General features: G+C 39.5%; 1 protein-coding gene across 1 annotated transcript in view; it reads right to left on the minus strand.

Annotated features, from left to right (window-relative positions):
* Tmem135 (transmembrane protein 135) overlaps positions 1–26,306 on the minus strand; it is a 187,482-nt gene that overhangs the window by 148,225 nt on the left and 12,951 nt on the right. The window contains exons 2-3 of the mRNA XM_051192184.1: positions 14,829–14,956; positions 12,976–13,068 (exon numbers count right to left, since the gene is read on the minus strand). Coding sequence (XP_051048141.1) covers positions 12,976–13,068; positions 14,829–14,956 — 221 coding nt within the window. The remainder of the gene's footprint in view (positions 1–12,975; positions 13,069–14,828; positions 14,957–26,306) is intronic.

Here is a 26,306-nt window from a genome sequence, read left to right on the forward strand (position 1 = left end):
TCCACTCCTCATTCTTCCAAAGGTGCCTATCTCTGATTAGGGTCACCTCTGTCTCTAGATGGTCCTGGACCACTTGGGGAACCATGGCTCAGATCCAGAGTTGGCTAAGTTTGGGAGTTGAGTGTACTTAGGACCAGAGTGATCAGTGAAGCAGTAGTTATCTTTAGAAAAGATTCCTGCTGCATTCCTGAGACCTGAGAAATAAACTGTCTCAAGGTTCACAGAGTTCTGACGTCCTGAGACAGGCATCACCCCAGTGGGCTCCGTACAAACGTTGTTCTCCTGGCCCCTGGAGCTTCCTAGGGATTTCAGATCAAGGTCATCAAGAAGAGCACTATAAGGGACAGAAGCCATAACTCCTCCCTCTCAAACATCTACTCAAAGGCCAAGCTAAGCCAATAGAGTCACCCACCTCCCACTCACCCTCCTAATTTTGTTTTCTGAGACAGGGTCTCTCCCTGCCTCTGTCTCTCCCCATCTCTCTCTGCCTCTGTGTGTGTGTGTGTGTCTCTCTCTCCCTTTCTCTCCATCCCTCTCCCCCTCTCCCCTCTGGAAGAGAGAAACCTCTTAAATGGCACACAGAACTTTAGGAGCTATACTAAACCACTGCCACATCAACTAACCCTGCAATCACATCAACACACCTACAGGCAAAAAGAAAATTAAGTCTTTGTGACACTTTAGCAGACTCAAAAGAACCTGAATATCCTGCCCAAATCCTAAACAGTGGTATCTTCTAACAGCAACAGATCTATCATCATTTCTCAATGACGGTTAGCAGTATTTCTTAGCCAATCGCAAGGTTTTGAATATTGGAGAATGCATTCCCTAACCGAGGTTACTGTGGAGCCTAGCAGAAATAATTTAACTTCTCAATTCTAAATACCTACATATCTTATTAAATGCACATATAAAGCACATCTACATCCCACAAGCAAAAAGAAAAGGTGATAAAGCAGAAACAGAGACAGTTCCCAAACTGAAAGTTTTCCCTGTACTTCCCCCTGGAAGGTATAGGAATGTGCAAGACAAAAGCTCAGTCGCAATGAAGAATGCAGGATCCCATTCTATCACAGAACTCGGTCAACAGCACAAACACATCAGTTGTAGAAGCAAGTATGTAAAGAACTCATGGACCAAACACTTTGCTTTGCATATTACATCCTCCTTTCATCTTTGTCCTGTCTGCTCAGATGTTTTTTAACTAATACACTGCCTGATAACTCAACCCTAAAGTGTGCTTGAAATGAAAGTGGTTTTCATTTTAATCCATCTTTAAACATACTGTGGTTTTTAACTTATCTAAAGTAAAAGTAAATATCAAAGCAAATTCCACAGCAATGCTGGGGGGGGGGGGATGAACGGAAGAAAAACCCATCAGAATGATTTCTTTCTGGACCACAAGGCACTTCCTAGAGTCACAGAGAAAAAAACCCCTACTTAACAGCCCTCCTGGGGTAAGCTAGATGTTACCAGGCTTCCAACTGAGCTAAGAGGAGCCTGGTTCTTTGTGGCACAAGTTTTTAAAGCAGCTCTGGAAACAACTTCAAAGCTCTCTCAGAAGCTCACAGTGGTGTGATTAGGACTCAACTCAGCATCCCTCTCTTCCTTGTATAAGAAACTAATTGGCAAAGCATGCTTAACGCTGAAAGAATGGGTGGACTGACAGACACTGGATGTAAGAGGAAGATAGATAAAGGGCAGGGAGAATAAAGAAGGGAGGACAGATAAGAATATAAAGACACATTTGCTAGTATCTACTGTGTATACAGAAAATGCAGACAAGAGATCCACATTGCATTCTTATGACTGCAAAACTAATTACATGGCTGAGCTCTGCATGTGTACAGCATAAAGTTTTCACTGTCCAAGCATTAAAATTTAAGAAACTGAGACTACAAATATTACTATTTTTTTAAAAAAAGTACCAAGCACAATTCCTGTATAATCTACCTCTTCATTTCTTTGACTATTTCAAAAATACTCTAATATTTACTGAAAATAAGACTGAGTTGCACTCTGTTTCCTAGCATTCAACCCCAGACAACCCCTTTCCTGCGCTTTTCTATGTCAGAAACTTCCAACTTAGTTTCACCATGATCTTTCCCCTGAATCTAATCACATTTCTGGCTGCCTATTGTCTGTTTCTACCAGCACATTGTTAGTTTCTCTGCAAGCTAAAACCAGAGTTACAAATCCATCTTCCGCCTGGAATAACAACAATAATAATGTTTCATTTTAGTACATAAAACAAATAATTTTGAAGCATGTATAACTTCACTTTTATAGATTTTTATGAGCTATTGAGGCTCTTGCTATTTAACATAGCCTTAATTCAAACTGATAACAAGTAAAATACACTTTTAGGGCAAAACTGTTGACTACATTAACTCTTACAAAATTCTAGGTAAGCACTGAACCAATTTCTTTAAAATAAATCTCAAAGAAAGGAAGTTTATAGGGAGATAAAGAATATATTTACTTTTCTCAGTTTTAAAGTTGTACACACACACACACAAAGCAAAAGCAACTGCTGTTAAAATATCCCTAGGCTTAGAATACTAAAGAACTAAAACTTGGTCAGGGAACACAGCTCAGGGATGAATACAGGTAAGACCCTAATCAATTCCTAGATGACAAAAACAAAGGACCTTGGAAATTTGAACAGAACCAACCAGGTAAAGTTTCTGTGCATGCACACACAACTCTCAACATAAAACCTTACAGAGCTATTTCCCAGCATTGTAAATTTCATAGCCTAATAAGCAGTGGAAATAAATCAACAGATTCTTCTTCAGTCATGTGGTAATATCACAGTAGAGGTAGAAGCCCATTAAGGAAGAACTATTTCCTTCAGACCAAAGGAATAAAACCTCCATCCTGGATGGAGACCTAGCCTTGTGGTTGGGTAGGTCAATGACCTAGATAAGGGACCACCCTCAGGAAGACAGAAGCATCCCCAGGAAAGTGGTTTCACTTGAGCTAAAGAAACAGAAGGAAGAATTCCATTTTTAATGAACTAATGTAATTTTCCTTCACTGAATTCCCTACCCAGGATGCAGTCCCTACAAATAAATGACCAAGAGGTTCTGTGGGGCCAAACCATCTTACAGATATAATTGTCCCTTATTCTCTTCTGTCTTCTTTTGCATACCCTGAGTATGCTTTCTCTGATACTTGGGGCTTTTTCGCCCTTTCTCTAATGTTAAGCTTCCTTCTATGTGGTTGCAGTATGTGATGATATATTGTCTATGATCTAATAAAACCACTAAAGATCAGAGTGCAAAGCTAGCCACAGCCATAGATGCCAGGCAGTGGTGGCACACATCTTTAATCCTGGGACCCAGGAGACAGAGGCAGATGGATCTCTATGAGTTCAAGGCCACTGAGGGCTACATGAGAGTGAGCAGTCTAAAAAAGAAACAGAGCTCACCCCTTTAATCCCAGCATTAGAGAGGTATATAAGATAGGAGCAGGGCATTCAGCATTCAGTCTTAAGTAACTAGTCTCCATACACTTTGAGGACAGAATACCTCCCCCAGCCTTGGTAGATGTAAGAGCTCTCTGGTAGCTTGGATGCTTTGCTTATCTGATCTTCAGCTTGAACCTCGATATCTGTCTCTGAGTTTTATTATTTGTCTGACAAATTGATGCCCAATGTAAAGGTATATATGAATTCATAAAAAAGCCTCTTGTCTGTAGCTTTGAAGCCAGTGGCCCAGACTCGGGCCTGACCTGCAGGCAGGGCTCCAGGTGGAGACCCTGCTTATCCAGCTAGGTTTCCTTTGGATTTTTCCCCAAAGAGTTTGGTATTTTCCTGTTGTGGTCTCTCTAAACAACCTTCAGGTGCCACCCAAATTCCCCCAGACTAGCTGGCTTTGCCTTCAGCCCGAACCCACATGTTTTGTCTACACAATTCCAAGCAATTCCAAGTGAGGTTTTTCAAACTCTCTCTCTCTCTCTCTCTCTCTCTCTCTCTCTCTCTCTCTCTCTCTCTCTCTCTCTCTCTCTCTCTCTTAGAGAGAGAGCTCTGACATTTTCAACTCATGGCCAAAAACTAGTTCTCCGATTCAGATGTGCTATGTCTCACAGTCACTGTCAGCAGATTTGGTAACACAATTGGGAATTCTTAAAGGGAGAAATTAATTAAAACAGAGGGGCTTTTCCCACATTAAAAATTGGAAACACTATTACAATGGAGAGAGGTAGATATCTGTATCATTATGCAATACATGATTTAAAAGTAGAACAATTAAATGAAGGGATAATCAACTGGGATTGATATACTGTTAATTGTCATTTTGATAAGCTTTGCTGTATGATAAGCTTGGTTTATATCTTATAAAGTTGGTAGATATGAATGCCAAGATGTAGGCCTTAGAAAAACTTATTAAAGCAGATCATAGAGATATTCAAATCTAGACTGAGGAATTGAATGGAGAACCAATTTCAGTGTTTCATTATAATGTTAAAGAGGAACAGTCTAAAGTCTTAAGAAAACCAACCTTAATATATCCAGTAACCTTACTGGAAGTGCCAGATGAAATAGATTCTATAATGGCTACTAGGAAACCTGTAACAATGTTACATTTAGGGAAATTTAAGCAAGTGGTAGTCTCATATGGATAGCAACCATTCACCACTTGTGAAGCAGATGATAAAGACATGATCAGTTTGTAATAGAATTATTCCTGCAGACTGGATAGACTTGGTTAAAGCTGTTCAAGAGCCTCATCCACAATTACAATGAACTCCCTGGTTCAGAGAAGAAGCTAATACTATTGAACAACAAGCTAAAGCTGGAGGTATGGAAATCTCCCAAGAACAACTTCTTGGAGAAGATTATGCTACTTTAGAAAGACAATGTCTATATAATGATAATCTCTTGGCTTTATGCCATGCAGCAGCTTTGAATTCTAGACAGGAGAAGTAGGAAGGAAAACTGAATCATTTAAAAAAGTTACACAGGGCCCAAAGGAAGCCTTCACAGATTTCATACAAAGACTAACTGCAGCAGTAAATAGAATATCAGATTCAGAGGCTAGAAAAAAAAAATAATAATTAAAACTCTGGCTTTTGGAAATGATAATTATCAATGCAACAGGATAACTGGGCCTTCAAAGGCAAGGTCTGCACCTTTCAGAAGAAATGGATCCCAGATACAATTAATATTGAAGCTCATGATCATGATGATGCATGGATAGGAGAGGTGATTTCAAGAGAAATGAAGAAAACTCAGAATGTCAAGTGTCTTAATTGTGGCAAACAGGGTCACTTTAAAAGGTAATGTAAACAGGGCATTTCTAGAAACAATGTTTTTTATAAATATAGTCCAAACAGAATGCTCCTCCTTCTGAATTATGCAGAAGGTGTGACAAAGACAGGCATTGGAAAAATGAATGTAGGTCAACAAGAGACATTCAAGGCAATACTTTGTTATCAGGAAACCTCTCAAGGGGCTCCTATGCCAAAACCAGCTCATTCATTTCCTATCATCATGGAAACTCCTTCCCTAAGTAATTAAGGAACCTAATGCCAATTGTACAACCACGCTGTTCTGTATGACAGAAGAACTATAGAAGAAAGAACAAAAATTTCAGGAAAAAACTCAAAACGAGTATATTAGCAAACTTCAATAAATGAGCAGAGAACAAAATTTAAAAATTTTATCATTAAAAGTATGGTAGACACAGGAGCAGATGTAACAATAATAATTTCACCAGAATCTTAGCATCCAAATTGGCCTCTTCAGGAGGTAAACACTCAACTTTTAGGGACTGAAACTTTATCTCAGGTAAAACAGAGTGCAAGATGGGTAGAATGTATAGGAAGAACAGAGAGGAAAAAATAAAGCCATGTGTTGCTAATATTGCAATGAATTTATAGGGATGTAATTTGTTACAGCAATGGAATACCCAGACTAATATTCTCCCAATCTTAGCAATAAACCATAAATTAACATATGTGTCTGGGGAAAAAAATATAAGAAGGTATTGTAAAGAACAGTCACAAACCATTCAGGTTGTACAAGAACAAGACACAACAGCTGCTGATTTCCAAAGACACCAACAGTCCCACCTTTAACATGGTTTACAGACAAACCTGTATGGGCAGCACAATGGCCTTTAACAACAGAGACACTGCAGGCTTTAGAACAGCTGGTACAGGAGCAACTAAATGCTCAGCATATTAAGGAATCAACCAGTCCTTGGAATTCTCCTGTATTTATTGTTCAAAAGAAATCTGGAAAATGGAGAATGGTAACAGATCTAAGAGCTGTTAATAAGGTAATTCAACCAACAAACTCTTTACAATCTGGAATCCATTTGCCTTCTTCTACTGCCTAAAGGACAGCCTTGAACTGACTTCCATACCCATATCTCTATTCTTCTCCATCTCCCTCCTCCCAGGAACTGCCAAGATTTACAGTTTGCCTGACCTGGAGTTTTTCTTTTAAATTCTAACAAAATTGTCCACAAAACTTCCTTTTCAGTCTGTCCCTAAATTCTTTCATTAATGAATAAGAACACCAGAGAGGGACCCAGTGCCACAGGACTCTAATGGGACTTGTCAAATTTTCTGATTTAAAAAAATCAGTTAAAAAGAAAATAATGTATTTGATTGCTTTTAAAGCAACAAACAAATCATTTCAACTAATATCTAAAATAGGCCATAGTCTATAACACCAAGAATCTTGTGCAAATAACCATAATCAGCTAGTATCGCTGAGAAGCTAAAAATTTAAAGGCCTATATTGTAGTGATACAGCAAGCAAAAATAACAGAAGGAGCCATTATAGGTTTAAAGAAAAATCTGGCACTAGGGAAATGTCCAGAGATGTACAAGGATGACCACAAATAACAATCTAAGCAATAGTGGAAAGGCTTTTTTTTAAATGCCCTTCACATATAATGAGAATGATGACTAACTTAAATGCCATCCTAGAGCCTTCATCTGATGGAAGCAGAAGCAGGCACCCACAGCTAAACATTGAGCCAAATTCTCGGAATCCAGTTGTGAAGATGGAAGAGTGATAAGCAAAGGTGTCAAGACCACACTGGCGAAACCCACAAAGACAGTTGACCTGAGCAAGTGGGACCTCATGGACCCCAGTCTGATAGCTGGGGAACCACCATAGGACTGAACCAGGCCCCCTATCAGAGGCCCCATAAAATGCCCAGGCATCCCTCTGATAGTGGAACCATTATTTATTCCCTAGTGCACAAATGAGCTTTGGGAGCCCACTCCCGATGGAGGGATACTCTCTCAGACTAGATCCATAGGGCAGGGCCTAGGGCCTGTCCCAAATGATGTGACAGACTTTGATGATCCCCCATGGGAGGTCTCGCCCTCCCTGGGGAGTGGATGGGAGGGTAGGACAGAGGGTTGTGGAGGAACATGCATGGATGGGAGGGAGAGGGAACTGGGATTGGTATGTAAGATTATTTTTAAATTAAGTTAAATTTTAAAAATAAATAAAATGAAACCAAAGTTTTGAAATTCTCTAATAATGCTAATGAATGAAAAACACAAAAATTAAAAATAACAGTAATAAAATAGCAGATCTAACCCACCGCATCAAAAAAATAAACTAAAATTATTAATGAACTAAATAACCTAATTAAAAGTTAAGAGCTAGCAGAATAAATGCTGTTTGAAAATTCAACCACTATCTGGGGGAAAAAGAAAAAAAAACTAACCCTTGGGAAAGAGCAGACCTCCCAGGGATATCAATCAAACACAGTATAGCAAGTTACAATAAGATCAAGCACATACCATCACATCAAGGCTGGATGAGGATATCTAGTAGGAGGAAAAGGGTCTCACAAGTAGGCAAAAGAGTCAGCAACATCCCCCCTGCTCCCACTGTTAAAAGAGTCCCACAAGAACATCAAGCTACTCAGCCATAACATACATGCAGAGGACATAGGTCAGACCCATACAAGCTCCCTGATCTCTGTGAGCCCCCATGAATCCCAGTCAATTGATTCTGTGGGCTGTGTTCTTATAGTGTCTCTGTCCACTCTGGTTCCTTAGATCTTTCCTCTCCTTCCTCCACAGGACTCTGCAAGTTCTGCCTAATTTGTGGCTGTTTCTATCAGTTGCTGGATGAAGTCTTTCTGGTCTCTATGATGGTGATTCTGCTTGGCTTTAGTCCCAGAACACTCTGCAGGCAGGACAAACTGTAGGTTGAAAATTTTGTGGCTGGGTCGGTGTCCCCATACCTCCACGTAAAGCCTTGCTTGGTTATAGAAGATGGCCAGTTCAGGTTCAAGGTCCCCACTGCTAGGGGTTTTTGCTAAGGTTACTCTCATAGTTTCCATTGCAAAAGGTTTCCACCTCATTCCCAAAATACCAGATACAAGTCATTTTTCCTAATATTTTCTCCCCTCCCCAACCCCACCACCACCTGATCTCTTCTGTTCCCAACCCCATCTGTGCCCAGTCCACCCATGAAATCTGTTACATTTCCCCCTCTCAGGGAGACCCCGGCATCCCAGCTTAAGCCCTCCTTATTACCTAGCCTCTCTGGGTCTGTGGACTGTAGCATGATTATCTTTTACTTTACAGCTAATACACACTTATAAACCAGTACATTCTATGTCTTTCGAGGTCTGGATTACCTCATTCTGGATGATTTTTTTTCCTAATCCCATCCATTTGTCTTCAAATTTCCTGATTTCATTGTTTTTAACAGCTGAGTAATACTCAATTGTGTCTTTATCCATTCATTGGATGAGGGACATCTAGGTTGTTTCCAGTTTCTGGCTGCTATGAACATAGTTGAGCAAGTGTCATCATGGAAGGATAGAGCATCCTTTGGTTATATGCCCAAGAGTGGTATTAGCTGGGTCTTGAGGTAGATTGATCCCCAATTTTCTGAGAAACTGCCATATTGTTTTACAAAATTTGAACTCCCACCAACAGGATATTTCTCAATAGAAGATATGCATCAAAAGAAGTCTGGCATCACTAGCCATCCTGGAAATGCAAATCAAAGCCACATTAAGACACCACCGCACACTAGGCAGAAGACCCTACACTGCTGGAGGGAATCAAAACCAGCAGCCAGTTTAGCAAAAAGTTAAACATGGTTACTAGGTAAGCCAGCAATTCTACGGTTAGGTTCATTCAACAGAGAAATGAAAAGATTAATCAGAAATGTATGGACACAAGACTAAGGCAGCATCATTCACAACTGGAAGCCTAAAGGATCTGAGGCACCATCACATCTTTTGAGGGCAGGCAGCAGTAAAGCAGCAATGCACACATTATACTGTTTCCAGTGGTCAGCTGAACTTATGTCCACATGTGGTAGAATATTCCTTAACACTGAGTGAAGAGGTGTCACTGTGTTTGGTTTAATAAAAGGCTAAACTGCCAACAACTAGGCAGCAGAAATAGCAGGAACTTACAGACAGAGAGAGCTCCGGGAGAAGAAAGAAGGAGTTGCCAGCCAGACTCAGAATAACCAGGATGGGCATGATGCAGATGAGATAACGAGTACATTGGTGATGGTGGTGTATGACTTTAATCTCAGCAATCAGAGGCAGAGACAAGACAATCTCTCTGAGTTTGAGGCCATCCTGGTCTACAGAGCGAGTTCCCAGGCAGCCAGTGCTACACAGGGAACCCCTGTCTGGAAAAAACGAAAAGGGAGAGGGAGTGGTAATTTAAGTTATAAGAGGTACTAAGGAAACAAGCCTAAGCTAAGGTCGAGCTTTTATAATTAATAGTAAGCCCAAAAAGGAAAGTCCAACTCTACAACCACATACTGTGTGACTCCACTAACATAAATAACCAGAGAAGAAAATATGTTGACTGGTGACTTCGAGAACTGGGTGGGGTGGAGAATGGGTATGAGGTATCAAAGGGGCTGCATTGGAGGTGAAAATAAATTCCTGGACTTGACCATGGTGAAGATTGAATAACTTTATGAATATACTTAAAAGGGTATACTTTTAAGTATGAATATACTTCTAAAAGGGTAAACAAAACTCATACTACGAACACTACAACTGATCTGAAACAGGGTTTGTAAGCTACATCTTGCTATTGACAAAAGTTGATGAAAGAAATTTTAGAAAATCCAATTAGATAGAAACTCCATGTCATGTATAGATAACAATAGTATGAATAAATCACAAATACACACTAGTATATTTCTATAATGGAAAACCAAGCAATAGAAAAGGAATGAACTTGTGATTCAGGCAATATCTTGGGTGGATCAACAGCGTGATGCTTAGATTAGAAAGGAGAGGCACGTGTTAAAATAGTACACTTCCAGGATTCCATTTCTGCAACTCTTCAAGTCCTCAACATGACATATACAAATGCAAAACCAGTTATCTGGTCCTGGGGGGGGGGGCAGATGATCTTTGTGAATGAAAACCATATTGTGTACAGGCAGCAATAGGGGTTAAACAAGTCAACTCATGAGAACAAGCAGCTCAGAATTGTACACATACACATGAGTACAGTAAAAATAGGAACACAGAGTTCTACAGGCAGTGACAGCAATGTCCACTCCCTAGTTTCTCATTAGGTGCAGTGAGAGGAAGCGAGGGCAGAAGCTCTGCTGAGCCTCTAAGCTTTTCAACATTAATAGTGCGCACAGTTAAAAGAGCAAACATGGTGGTGATACCAATAAATGGCGTCAGTGGTAGCAGTAAATATACATATTGCTTAAAATACAAAGATTTTCAAATTGGTTCACCAAACAAAATGAAATGAGAGACATAAATTGTTTCAAAAAAGTTAAGATACACTAAGCCAAATTAAAAAGAATCCTGATTGTGATATACAAAAACCAAATAGGACCTCAGGCCAAAAGGAATGAAACTTTTGTTTGTATGTTTGTTTGTTTACTTGGCATGGACTTAACAACATTGTCCTGGCTGACCTGAAACTCACTATGTAGACCAGGCTGACCTCAAGCTCTGAGTTCTCGTTCTGCCTCTACCACCCCAGTGTTGGGCATATAGGTGTGTATCTTCAGATATTTTGTTATTAGACACCATACCTCCAGGTGAAGATATAATCTAAACAACATAATTACCAGCAATAGACCTTAGAAATGCCTTTCGACCCCAATAATAGAACGTGCATTATTTTAAGCACTCACACAATTATTTCTTTAAAAATCTGGGCATAAATTAAACTACACAGAAAATCTTAGGTTACAAACAAAGGAAATACTACAAACAATACTCTCTGGTAAGAATGTAATAAAATAATATTAACAGCATAGATTATTTTCGACTGCTACTAAGAGTTTATTGAAAGTATTTTAAGAAATAAAAGAACTCAAATTTACACTGATAAAATACTCTAACGTGGGCCAGGGAAGAGAGTGCCCTTTGCGTTGTCCAGAAAACCCTGGCTTACTTGCCAAGCCTAATATAGGGAAAGTCAGCTCAGGCTTTCGTGGACTTCCTTTAACCTGCCTTCACATTGCAAAATAATTTCTTATCAAAAAAAGTAGCATAGAGGAATTTCCAGAAAAGGACATTACATTAATCTACTATAATCATAATCTATAGAATTACAGCAGTGATGGAGATAACAGAAGCCTTTAATGTTAACAGCAATACAACCTTAAAATTAGAATAAACACATAATAAACACACAAAAGCAAGGAATGACTGCTTAAGTTTCCTTACGTGTGGAAACATTTACAATTATGCAAGGAATGTCAGATAAAGGGTCCTAATGTTTACCATATGCTTCCACACACAGCCACATATATACACACACTTGAGCTCACATGCAAATGAGGTAAGATTGTGAGCCTATAACTGCTGACTCTGGAGGTTACCTGGGAATTCGTGTCAACAGTTCCAGCTGGAATGGTCAGATAACTACAAAAATATAATTCTACTTGAGGCTAAAAGTCAAAGGTGGCACAGTGAAAAAGGCATGTCATTTTCTTCACTCAGGTAGCCACCAATGAGTTGCCTTCACTCTAGTAAATAATCACCCACCCAAAAGAAAAAAAGACAAAACAGATTTAAAGTCTCACCTGTGAATAATACATCTTTTGAACATGTTTCCAAAACCAATTCTCACATTTTTAAAGTGATTCAAAAAGAATAACTCTCTCATGATTCAACAGGCAAAAAACAAGCTATGCTTACCATGCATAACTGTACTGTTCTAATTAAGTTTTTATTTATCAACTAAATTATCTTAGAGTATGACAGATGATCATTACTTCCATTTTTCAGATAAAGGATAAGGCAAAGAGGTGACAGAGTGGCTGAGCCAGAGGCCGGCTCTGGAGTCCCCACATGAGCTCTGTGCTGTCCTGTGAGGGAGCATAAAACGTGGTTTGCATTTTCAGGCATTACAGCATTCACAAGGTATCTTCAGTTTAGCAATACATGCAGTGACAAATACTCTCTTATGCAAAAATTTTACGATCACCTATCACTATCCTCTGACTCAACTTCTTATGTAACGTTCTACAGATGTTACCAATGAATTCACATGGAAATTTTTATGTGAATAACAATAAAAAAAATTATTCACAAGATTCCTTACAGAGGGTGATTGTTATGAAAGGTTAGTCACTGAGCCTTCAGCAGGAACCAGACCTAGACAGCAACAGATAATTTACTAACTTTCTTAGGTATGTCAAGGGTACTAAAGGAAATGGGCTTCCACTGTAATTTGCATATGTTTGCTTTAATTGGGCTTTAATAGAACCTTCTACTACTTAATTAAGAGGAAATTGCTATTTCTGTTCTCTATTTTATATTTATTTTTGTACTGCATATTTATAATATCCTATATTTATTTTATAGACAATAGACATAATGTTCATATAGAATTAATTTCAATCAAATACCTGCATAATGAAAAATGTGTAGGGAAATATTTCTCATCCCTGGGCAACAATAAGTAATAAAAATAAAATCAAATTCTCTCCGGCAACTTATTCTACTAAAAATGTAAATATGTAAAATTTACCTGCTTTTCCTTTCAATTAGAATGGCCACATATGAGGCTGGTAGAGCAGCACCAAAGCCAGGAGTCCAGGAGTAGAATTTTCCAAGTATCTTCCTGAAATTCAAATTTGGAATTTTTGTATGAAATTCCTAGTTGGTCATTTCAGCTCTTACAAACAGAAGATTGTCTTTTCCACCCATCTTCTATCCAAGTATCCCACAGTACCCCAAATTCTCCATATCCCAGATCAGACTCGCTGTCTCCCTCTGCCAGTACTTGCAGAAAATGCCAACTTCTTCTGTATGCATCACCAGGGTTCTTCGTGCTACAGTAGTGCTGCATGCTGTATGGGTCAGATCTGGTTTGTTTTTTGAGGGGACAGAGTTTCACTGTGTATCCCATAAGGTCCTTTAGTTTGTCGTGGATTCCAGGCTAGCCTCTGTCTCCAAGCAGTTCTCCTGCTTCCTCTCCTGAGTGCTGTAGTGTGGCATGCACCTGACTCAAAAGTGGTATTTAAATAGGAATTGTGTCTATGCTTTACAACCCTTCAGGCTTCATACAGTACTTGCTGAAGTATTTTATATTTTTCAGCTTTATGTGAACAACATTTCTTATCTACTAGCACCAGTTATTTGAAAGTAAGGATCTGCAGCCTGGAGGTGGTAGCACATACCTTTAATCCCAGAACTCAGGAGACAGAGGCAGGTGGATCTCTGTGAGTTCGAGGCCAGCCTCCCTGGGGAGCAGAAAGGGGATGGAATGGGGATTGAAGGGGGTGATAGTGGAGGATGGGAGGGTGAGGGAACTGAGATTGACATGTAAAACAACCTTGTTTCAAATTTAAATAAAAATCCATATATAAAAAAATAAATAAATATTAGTGGGGGGTCTATAAGACATTTGGAAATTATATGCTTAATTCTAACTAAAATATTCAAAACTACCTTAGATGACACAAGGATGAGAGTAACATGAAGTCGCTTTCAACTAACAGCAGTGAGAAGTTGCTAAAGACCAGCACTCAAAAGACTCAAAATTGAACTGTGTCAATGCAGACAGCAGGGAGCATGGTACTGAATACAAGCTTGAATCAGGACACCATCCAGCAGCAGACACCAGGAGCTTATTTACCCTTTGATGCACAACCCTATCTTTTATGGTCCCAACCCATATGGCAGTTGCTTTGAATTTCTGGTCATTCCTGAATTCTGCTTCTGGTCAGAAATTCTGACCAACAATCTCAGAACTATAGTAGGCTTCAGAAAATGAATGCTATATTGAAGTGCTTTTGCTGTATAAATCATGTTAGCAATTTGAATTTTATATCATGAGGCCAAGACCTATGACTCCTGTTCTAATAAATTTTCTTGAAGGTAAATGTTATTTCCAGATTAAACTAGAAAGCGAGTGCCCTGAATAACAATTATGCAAATAGATCTTGTTGCCATAGAATTTGAATGACAACAGACCCCAGAGGCTCACATATTTGAATGTTTGGTTCCCAGTTGGTGGAGTGTTTAGGGAGGGTTAGGAGATGTGGCCTTGTAGGAGGAGTTTGGGAGATGGCTTTGAGGTTTAAAAAGCCTGCACCATGCCTGGTATCCTCTTCTCTCTCTCCCTCATCTTCCCCAACCACTTGTGGATCAGGATGTATACTCTCAGCTACTGCTGCAGTGCCACGTCTGCCAGCAGCCATGCTCCCTGCCATGGACTTTCATGGAATCTCGCCCTCTGAAACTGTATGGAAGGCCCCAGTTAAATGCCTTTATGAGTTGTCTCAGTCATGGTGTTTCTTCACCACAACAAACAGTAAAACAGTTTCTTTTTCAACAAAGCAAATTCATTAACCTGCACTAGTGATTAGGAGTACCAACCTTAAAATGCAGAAGAAAGTAATGTACAAGGCCCCATTGGCGGTCAGAAAGGAGGCGGACTGGAGGATCTCAGGCAGCAGCTTGTACAAGTAATACTCCAGCTTCCGCTTACGGAGAACGGCTGCAATCTGGAAAGAGAGCCGCTTTGTTACTTAAACCAACCACTTAGATTCACTCTTAAGAGGAAGACACTGAATAAAGGCATATGCTAAAGACAAAAGTAAAAACTATGTCATTTTTCAGGCTCCTCTGTATGAACAAAGTTTTAGAACAGAAGATGTTTGTATTGACTTAAATTGAAAATATTGAGCCAAGCAGTGGTGGCCCATGCCTTTAATCCCAGCACTTGGGAGGCAGAGGCAAGTGGATCTCAGGGGGTTCAAGGACAACCTGGTCTACAAAGTGAGTTCCAAGACAGCTAGGACCGTTTACACAGAGAAACTCTGTTTCCGGGGTGGGGTAGGAGGGGAGAGGATATTGACAGCTTTTGTCATGTGATGAGTCAGCTCCAAGATGATGAGTGAACTTCAAGGTAGGTACATGTAATAGAAATAAAAGTAATAATAAGAAAAGCATGATAAAAATAATTACATGGTCACATGATGAGTCAGCTAGCTCCAAGGTAGGCAGGTACATGTAAAGTCACAAAAGCAGTTTTCAAATGAAAAACATACTTTTAAAAAGAAAAGTAAATTGCAATCCAAATAAAATTGCATGCCACAGCAAAGCTCCATTAACCTTTCCCAGCCAAGCATCCTCAGAGCACCTCATTGAGGGTCACCAAAAGCAAAGCAATGACTCAGCAATTCAAACAGCCACTGGGAGGGATAAAGGAGAGGCATAAAAAAAAAAAAAAAAAAAAAGCAACAAGTGAATGACTTCTGGCATTCTAGGGCCCTGAAAAAAAAGAAAAAAGTCAAGATGTTAATGATAGGCCAACAAGCTGGAGCAGAAAATAAAGTTGCTTGCCTCCAAGCCTTGTGATCAGAGCTGCATCCCCATAGAACTTACTCCTACAATCTGTCCTCTGATGATGACATGGTTAAGTTCTAATTGCTGCAGATATTTAAAAATTAAAAACCTGTAAGTGACTCACCTTTTAATTTTACATTGAAAAACTATTAACTTTTATGATTCAGCTCTTAGTTGTAAACTGAAAACATATTTGTTTGTTTTAGTTCTGGTAAAATCTGAATTTAAGAGGATGATTTCTAGATTAAATTAAAACCACTAAAACCCTGGAATAGTGAGATAATATAAATGCTCAATGAACACAATATTAATGTTACAGGGAATAAAGGAAAAATAACAGGGATCTAACTATAGAACGTGAGTCCACGCACAGGGCCATAGAGGGTCACTGGAGTGAGTATGACACTCACAGGCCAAAGGTTCAGGGAAGAAGAGATGGGCCGACTGACAGTATCAGATTCTCACAGGTGTACATAGTTGTGAAACTGTACCAAAGGAACAAAGGTTAGAACAGCAAGATTAGGGGATCAGAGAGGAGATTTGAGAAAGGAAAACATGGAGGACAGAGCAGGAAGGTCCATAGCTTCTGCATCATTCCTTATCTTTCTGGAGATAACACTGTCTGAAGTCAGAGACCAGCAAATCCAATGGCCTCTTCTAAGGTCTTAGTTCATCCTTAATGTGTCTGAAACTAACAGTCTCTCTTACTGCAATTCAATAGCCATATGTATAAAGAAAAATGAAAAAGAAGGCCCAGTCATACCTTCAAGGAATATAAAAGTCTAGGGGTGGGAGGTAAAATAACAAACCATAATATGGCTGTGTGCTAACCCTAACCCAGAGAAAGAAGGTGCTGCTGATGAACTGTCAGAATGAATGAAATTAATGAAACTATGTAATACCAGGGAACAGACTTGCTATTAGTCAGCTTCTCCTCACTGTGACAAGGTACCCATGGTGAACAGCTTGCCAGGAGATAAGAGTTTGGAGCTCAGCTTCTAGGGTCTCTGCCCATGAACAGGCTCTGGCTTTTGTGTGTGGTAAGACAATATATCAGACAGAAATTGGGGCAGAGAAACAAACAGGGGCCAAGGTTCCAATACCCCCTTGAATGGTCCCCAATGAAAAAACTTCCTTCTATCTGCCCCACCACTAAGGCTTCCTCCATCTCTCAACTGGACTACAGTCAGGGAACAAAACCTTCAGCACATGGGCATTTGGGGAGATTCAAAATCCAAACTACTATACGTATCATGTTCATGAATTAGATGTCAGTTCTCCCTGGTATGAAATGCAGATCCAACACAATTCCTATCATGCTGTTAAAGAGATCTCCAGGAACATAAATAGACTGTTCTGTAATCTACACAGAAACTGAAGGAAAAATAATCACTATAAATAAGAATAAATAAAATGCACAAAAAATAGCTACTGAATCTGACTTCAATATTGATAAAGCAACAAGAAAACAGATGAATGGAACAGAATACAGAACCAAGGAGTTCATCCACATATCTAATTTTTTTTTTTTTTTTATAAAGGCACAAAACAAGCCTCCAGAGGGAAGAAAGTCTTTTCACTGGAAATTGGTGAAACTAAGAGCCATCCACAATTTAGAAGAGAGTGGTGAAGGAACATTAATCTAGGTTTCACATTTTGTCCAAAAAATAATTCAAACTGGGTCATCGACATTATATAATGTAGAAAACTATAAACTTTTGGAGGGAAATGGAGAAAACTTTAAGACAATGAGGCAAAGCAAAGAGTTTTTAGATTTGACACTCAAAGTAAAAGGGACATTTGATATATTGAACTTCATTTCTTGGTGAAGGACCTGTCAGAAGAAAAACAGACATGCTGCAGAATAAGACAAAAATAGAAAGCCCACATCTAACTAAAGACTAACATCTAATATATATACAAAAAAAATCTTATCAACAATAAAAACAAATTCAATTAGAATAAAGATAGGAAGAGATATTTTCAGAACAGAACATAGAAACAGCAAATGAATGATTAGGGAAGTGTTAATTAAAATTACAATGAGCTATCATCATAGAAGCATCAACATGGCTAAAATGAAAAGCAATGGCAGGGCTGGGGAGATGGCTTTGGGGTTAATGTTCTTTCTGTGTAAGCATGAGGGCCTGAGTTCAGATCTCAGCACCCACACAAAAACTAGGGACAGCACTGTGTATCCATAAACCTGCTCAGAAAGGCAGAGACAGAGAGATCTCACAGGCTCCTCAACCAGCCTGTGAAATGGAGGTTCAATCAAAGGCATTGTCTCAAAAAAGGAAGGTTGAGAGGTGACAGAGGAACACCTGTCATTGTCTCCAACCCCCACATGCATAAGCACAAGTAAGAGCACTGGCTCGCCTGCTCCTCCCCCCCCCTCTCTCTCTCTCTCTCTCACACACACACACACACACACACACACACACACGCACGCACGCACATATGTACACACCTTACAAATGCACACAACATACAAAGACAAAAACAAATGCCAGCAACGATTCACACAATCTATGGGCTCATTTGTCATTTGTTGCTGGTAGAACAGTAATATGATAAAGATATGCTACAGAACACTTTGGCAGTTTGTGGAAAAACTAATCAAGCAGCTGTCATTCGAGCACTAATTGCTGTCCTGGGTATTTATTTATCTCTAAGAAACAAAAGTTCACATTAACAAGACACTTGTGTACAAATATTTAAAACAGCTTTGCTCACAATTGTCAAATCATGAAAGCAGTTGTTATTCAACAGGTGAGTAGCTTAACAAACAGAGATATGTCCAGGGGATAACTACTATCCAACAATTAAAAAAGGGCCCAATCGCTGCTCTCAGCCTTGGGCAGGGAAGCTTCTTATTGCAAAAGGAAGTGATTAATGCAGAGCTCATTAACTGTTCAAACTGCTGAGAACAAGCAATGGTGAGCAGTCTGCCATGCTGAACATCTCTATATATCAATCTTCTCTTCCCCACTAAGGTTCAATAAACATCATGCAAGAAGGAGCACAATGAATATAAAAGCCAGAGGATGGCGAAACATGCTGTGAAAGGCTGGCCTCTAGACATAGCATGGCTGACACACACAGGCAGGTGCTCACAGACTGTACAACACCTCCACAAGATCAAGAGTTTTCAAAAGTCCAACATGGAGGAGGAAGAGGTTGCTGATGACCTACCCTTAGATGAGGGGCTAATGGTTACTGAGGGAATGAAGATGACCATTGGTTAGTTGCCCATGTTCCTGTGGATGACCCCATAGACTGCAATATGAACAGCACTAACTGGGGTTAATAGGTTTGTTAAAAACTACATGAAATTGTGTCTATGTCTCTTTTTGTGAGTGCTATATGCATGTGTGCATGCCTGTGTGCCTCTGGAAGATAGAGGTTGATGTCTGATATTTTCCTTGATCTCTGTCTACCTCATTTTGTGAGAGTATCTGGCTGGCCAGTGGCCCAGAGTCTTCCTATTTCTGCCTACCAGTCCCTGGGATTACAAGCATAAAGCTCTGTGCACAGTAGTAACAATCCAAACTCACATCCTCTTGCTTTTTTTTGAAACGGGGCCTCACTATGTAGCTGCTCTGGCTATCCTGGAACTCACTATATAGACCAGGCCATTCTCAAACTCACAGAGACACATCCACCTGCTTCTGCCTCCCTAGTGTTGGGATTAAAGGTGTGTGTCACTATATCCAGCTCAAGTCCTCCTACTTACAAGCTAAGCCCTTTACCAAATAGCCATCTCCCAGCTTATATTCTGTCTTGACTGCATCAATGGCAGTACTTTTACTGAAATCCTGTCTGGCAAGAGGATAGTATTGGGAATTCATGGGACCACTAATATTTCTTCTAGCTGTGTCTGAATCTACTACTTTACCCCAAAATAAGGGGTTCATTTTGTTTTCAAAAGTGCACTCAAAACGGCCGCACACACTTTGAACTACTACCAGAGAAGTACCCAATGAAAACATACACCAAAATCATGAACATGAAAAGACATACACAGTGCTGGTGGGAATGGGGGACAAGTAAAGCCCTCAGGCATTGCTGGTGGTACTGTAAAACTTGTACAGCTCCTGTGGAAAGCTGTTTGACAATGAGGAATCCATCATCTACTCTTATGATCCGGCAATCTACTCCTGAGTATATGCCCAGAATATTCAATGTTTCTTTCTATGTCCAGCACCTGCAATCAATCACAACTGCAACTAATGGTAAAGGGGAGAAAATTTACATTTGTACAATATTGATAAAAGCAAACTGTAGAGTCTGTTGAAATAAAGGGAAAACTTGAGGCAAAGCTCAAAAAATCAGGGCTTTCTTGTCACTGTGCTGTCATCCAGAACTTACAGCCAGGGTTTACAAGTAACTGAGATCCTGATACTCTGACTTGTCTGTGGTCAGGAGAAGCCTGGAATCCAGGCAGAGAGATCACATAAGTTTTCCAGTATGCCACATGATTTTCTCATTCTCTGTGCACACAGCATGTTGCAGTCTGATGCCAGCAACTGAGCTAGCTGTGCAGTCATTTTTAAAACCCTCATACACAAATGTGACATCATCAAACACCTTCAGAAGCATCACTTCCTACCTCAAAGACCTTGCACTGTTCATATACTCTGATCCAATAACCCTTTGCCAATTCCTTGTGAACTTTTCAGTGTTCGTATAAAAATGTAACTAAAACTATATAATGTAAATATTTATATTTACATAATATTGTTTTAGAAGATTAATATCTTAAAATAAGATATGTAAAAGGAAAAAGATTGCAAAACAATAAGGGTCATATATGACAAATACTAAACTACTATGTATTGCTATCACTAAATGGTATGTAAATTGCTAATTTTCTTCTTTTGACATCATATAATCCAGGCACCATACATAAAATGTGTTATAATTATAATAATGGGGTGAGGACATAGGTATAAGAAAATAAGGATTATTTACCATTAAAATGATAAGAAATAGCAATAACCACAAAGAAATAATACAAAATAATCATACTTGGCTTTTAATCTACAAAATTTTTATGAAGGACCCTTATTTACATGTTTAGAGTTAAGTTTCCTCACTTCTTAAATAAAGGGGCTGAAGCAATGGCTCAAAGGTTAAGACCATTTGCTGCTCCTGCAGAAGATCTGAGTTAGTGTGATTCTCAGAACCCACAATGGCAACTCCAGTTCCAGAGGTTCTAACTCTCTCTTCTAACCTCCAGTGGCATTGCACACATGAGGTATACATCCACATATGCAGGCAAAACACACACAAAAAAAAATAAAAATCCTTTTTAAAAATATAAATCAATCAATAATGAAGTGACTAAATTAAATAACACAGTAAGCTCCTTTTTCCACTTTGAAAAAAAACTGTGGAATTTTTTAAATAAATGATACTAGAAACATCAGATATCAGCAGATGTGGATACAATTAACAAAGTTCTAATACTACACACAAAAACTGCTCTGAGATGGACCTCAGACCTAAATTCTAAAACCACAAAATATTAAAACATAAGCAAACACTTTTATGGACATTACAAGCATGTGTCAAGGAGCAGTGGCAGCATGAGCAAGCTCATGAAGGGCCAATATAGACCAACATAACCAGCGCTAAGTGCAGACAGATGGCAGACAAAAGTGTGAGGCCAGGACCCAGTGTGAAAGTTCCTTGATCAGCAGAGGGGTGGTATACGCCTTTAATCCCAGCACTTGGGAGGCAAAAGCAGGCGGATTTCTGTAAATTCTAGGCCAGCCTGGTCTACAGAGCTAGTTCCAGGACAATTAGGGCTGTTACATAGAGAAACTCTGTCTCAAAGAACCAAAAAAAAAAAAGTTTCCCTTAATGTAGGATGTCCTTCTGTGTGCTGTGGATATGTGTTGCTTTTGTTGATTGATGAATAAAGTTGTTTCAGCCAATGACTAAGCAGAATAAGGGGGGGGGGGCGCGCTTCTGAACAGAGAGAGACAAGGCTGAGAAAAGGAGACACCATTTAGCCACTAGGGAGGCAAGATGCCAAGACACCATTGACAGGCCACAGCCACATGGCGATTCACAGATTAGTAGAAATGGGTTAATTTATGAGAGAGAGCTAAGCAGTACTAAGCCTAAACTATTGGCCATTGGCCAAACAATTACAAATATATTAAGTCTCTGAGTGGTTATCTTATAAGTAGCCAGTGGGCAGAAATAAAGCAGTCCAGGGAGATGGGGCAGAACATATAAAAGCTTCCACTTACATCCCTCCTAGTGCTTGGCCTCTCAAGGTTGGCCTACAACACTATCATCAATTAACATCCATCAAGGTCATATACTTCACTTTATGCATTCATATTCCCTTGTTATTCATTTGTGATTCCCATGTGATTAGCGCCATAAATTTTCCATAGCAATACTATACCTGCATTGACATTGCAGCCCTTGACCATAGAGTATGACAAACCTAATTGGCTCTCAAAGGGGCTAACCACAGCCTTAGCTTGATTAGTACCAAGCTGAAAATTAGCCTTTACTTTTATCACAGAGGTTGGTCATTAATCTCTTCCAAATAACTCCATTTTAGATGTAACAAATCTAAGCTTGAAAATAATAAGCTAGTTTACAGTAATAGATTTTATGCTGTACCTACTCTTAAATTAAACACTAGTAAATAAGGCTTTTTTTTTTTTTTAAGCAAGATGTCCCAACAACACTACTGACATTTAAGACCCATCTGATTGATATTTTAGGAGCTACCCTGGACATTATAAGATTAATATTATCCCTACCCCTTCCTTCCTTATAGGACAAGATGGCAACAGCATCCCCTTGTCTTGACAACCAAAACCATCAGCAGAAATTACCAAAGGTCTTTTAGAAGGTAAACTTCCCCTTATTGAGAACAACTGCTTTATAGGTGGTGGTGGTACATGTTTCTAATCCTAGGACTCGGGAGGCAGAAGCAGTCTGATCTTTGCAAGTTCCAGGCCAACCTATTCTACAGAGTGAGTTCTAGGACAGGCTCTAAAGCTACAGAGAAACCCTGTCTCAACCACCACCAACCCCACCCCCAAAAAAAAAATGTTAGAAGAGCTGCTTTAAAGAAAATAGCAAATGCATCTTGCATGTTACTACAGTGTCTTAAATGTCCTCCAAAGATCTGGGTTTGATCCCCAGCCTGTGGCACATCTGGGGAGCAAGGAAACATTAAGAGATGAGAAACAAGTCACAGGCATTAGACCACTGAGGCATGCTTTTGAGTGGAACATAGGATATGTCCCACTCTCCTCTGCTTCCTATTGCCATCAGATGAGTCCATGACTTCTCTCTTCTCTCTCTCTCTCTCTCTCTCTCTCTCTCTCTCTCTCTCTCTCTCTCTCACACACACACACACACACACACACACACCATGATGTATGTGCTGCCTAATTAGAGGCCCCAAGACAATAGAGCCAAGCTGGCCATGCATTAAAACCCCAAATCCATGAAACAAAGTGTTTGCTCTTCTTATACTGATTGATCTAGATGTTTTTTGTCATAGTGATATAACATTAACACAGAAAACTGTCACCAAAGGTAGAGATGGAGTTGTGCCCATGCCTAGACAATGTAGACAGGGCCACGCAATTGGTTTGTTGAAAGAATCTGAGAAAAGAATTAGGAAATACAGCTGAGAAAATGCATAGAATGCTGTAAGCAAGGAAGAGTGAATGTGTCTATGGGGCACAGAGAAACAACACACTGATAGAAATGTAGATAGCAAAGGCTGTGCAGATGAAGTTTCAGATAGGAATGAAGGTTTCACTAGAAATTACTATATCCTAACCCTATGACACCATAACAAAAAAGTAGAAAAAAAAAAAAAAAAAGAAAGAAAGAAGAAGAAAAGTAAGAAATGGATTGCATTGTGCTCATGCCTGCAACTTTGTGGAGAAATGTGATTAGAGGCGATAAACTAGATTACTAGGAAATTCCAAGGCAGCACAGCATTTGCACAGTAACAGGGGTAATGCTGGCTACAGTTAGCCAGACTTTCAACAAGAACTGGGAACAAAGAGCAAAGGAGAAAGGTCGGAATACTTTCAGCTTAGGGGGTAAAAAATAAAGTTTAAAGGTTCTACCAGACAGGGTGCAATTGGTAAGGAGACTAAAAACACTAAAAGAAGTCAAGTAAGAGCTGGAGAGATGGCTCAGTACATAAGACCACTGGCTGCTCATCCAGAGCACGCAGGTTGGATTTCCAGCATCCTTTTGGCAGCACACATTGGTCTATAACTCTATTTACAGAGTATCTGACACCATGCATTCTCTGACCTCCACAGGCACTGTACACAAACACTATACACATAAAATAAAAATAATTATTTTTTTACATTTTTTATAAAGAAGCAAAGTACTTTGGGAAAATAGGATGAAAATACCTTAAGAACATCTCAGAAATAAGCAGGACACTACCCAACCACCATGGGCTCAAAGGTGGACACATGTAAGTCTGCTTCAAGGACTTTAAGTTGATAAGGGAACCTAGGGCACCATGATCCACTAGGACTGTCTTGGGAATTGTCCTATGTACAATTAGCATGAATGCAGAGCCAGCTGTGGGTCAAGAACAAATGGGCACAGGTGCAGCTGGGGCTATCAGCTGACCATGGGGTTGTCCACATGATACTGATTCCTCAGACATGCAAAATGCAAGAACTGTGGAGTCACAAAGGCTTCAAAGGTTCAGAGGAAAGCCTGGGAAGCCAGGCCAGAACTCCAGTCATCACTCTGACAGAATTCTGTCTGGAGCAATGTGTGAAGAAGCCAAGGCTGCAATGGAGGGTCCAGGAAGATGAAGTACCTGGAACATAGCAAATCTTCCAAGAAAAGCTGCACAGGGCATGCAAAGACAGCCTAAGAGAGCAGCCAAATGGACTGCGGCCAGAATGCCCCTTATGGTGAAGCTATCCAAGCCTTAGAGAGGGTATATTCCGCCTATCCAGAGGTCCAAAAGCAATAGGGCCATACAACCATAAGGAGAGAGCCCCAAAATAGTTATAATAATCTTTGTTCTTTGCAAATTAGCTAGCTGGGACAGACACCAGGTGTCAGATACAGAGCTAAGATGTAAAGTTCATCATGCTAGATTCTAGTCTTGCTTTAATCTAATCCCTGTTTTTTATTCCTGAATACCTCCCTTTTGGAATAGGAATGTTAACTCTGTGTATCTTGGAAGCAGACAATCTTATTTTTTACATTTTGCAGAGCTGATGCCTTGAACCACAGAGAAAACTTTGGACTTAAGACTTATCAGCAATCACAGGGCAGTTAACACCGAAGGAACTCTTAGAGAACAACCTGAATACACTTTGCTCTATGAGAAGGACATAAGTATTTGGGTGCTAGATCATAATGAAATAGTTTGGAACTTAAATGTCCCTCCAAAGATTCACATGTTCTGTCCCTGGCTGAATATCCTACTGGAAGGTAGAAGAATCTTTCACATATATACAAGGTATATGCTGTAGTATACATGGTCTTGTTAACCAAAATGTCTTCTGTAGCATGTAACTGTATTTTCAATCCACATTCGACTGAATTCCAGACACAGATCTATCATCAATAAAGAAGGCCAAATATATGTACGTACACACACACATACACATATACATACACACACACACACACACACACACACACACACACAATTCTGTCCTTTAATAGACACAATACGTCCTATTTGTAAGATTAAAATTACAAGCTATAAAAGCCAAATTTAAATGTCTCAAAGGAAAATGACAAACCACGTGCCACATATATTTACGAATGTTTTTACAGTTTTCAAAAATTTTGCTTACACAGGATTTCACAAGTATCCCACAAAAAGCCATGAAGTAGTAAAGGTGTGATTATTCTCTATGTATATAGGTGGCAATTACACTATCACAGAGGGAAAAGAGAACAAGAAAAACCAACCCTCAGATTATGTACAGCCAATGCACTGCACTATAGAGCCTCATCAGATAAAGGCAGCCAGCTTATTTGAAAAACCAAGTAAGTGCCAGAGAGATGGCTCAGCAGCACATACCAAACTTGATGACCCAAGTTCAATCCCATGAATACATAAGGTGAAAGGAAAGAACCAATTGCCAAAAGTTCTCATCTGACCTAGACACAAATGCTATGGCACACAGACAGACACATAAGCAGACACACACACACAGGTATACATGCATGTATACACTAAATATATGTAATAAAAATAAGTAAAAATTAAAGACTAGGGCAACTTATTACCAGTGTATGGGGGAATTGCTACACAAGTAAATCATGCATCAAGCTATAATGATGACCATTAAACCTCACACTGCTCACCTCTAGGATCCTCCCTCTCCTCTACTTTCAAATTTATATAGAAGGTAAGGGAAACTTTAAAGATAGCCTGGAAGCATGCTTAAGATACAGTATTGAGACAAATATTATCAAGAGTAAGACACAGGTCAAGCCCAGGATCCATTACCA

The sequence above is a fragment of the Phodopus roborovskii genome, unplaced genomic scaffold, assembly GCF_943737965.1.
Source record: "Phodopus roborovskii unplaced genomic scaffold, PHOROB, whole genome shotgun sequence".
Classification (NCBI taxonomy): Eukaryota; Metazoa; Chordata; class Mammalia; order Rodentia; family Cricetidae; genus Phodopus; species Phodopus roborovskii.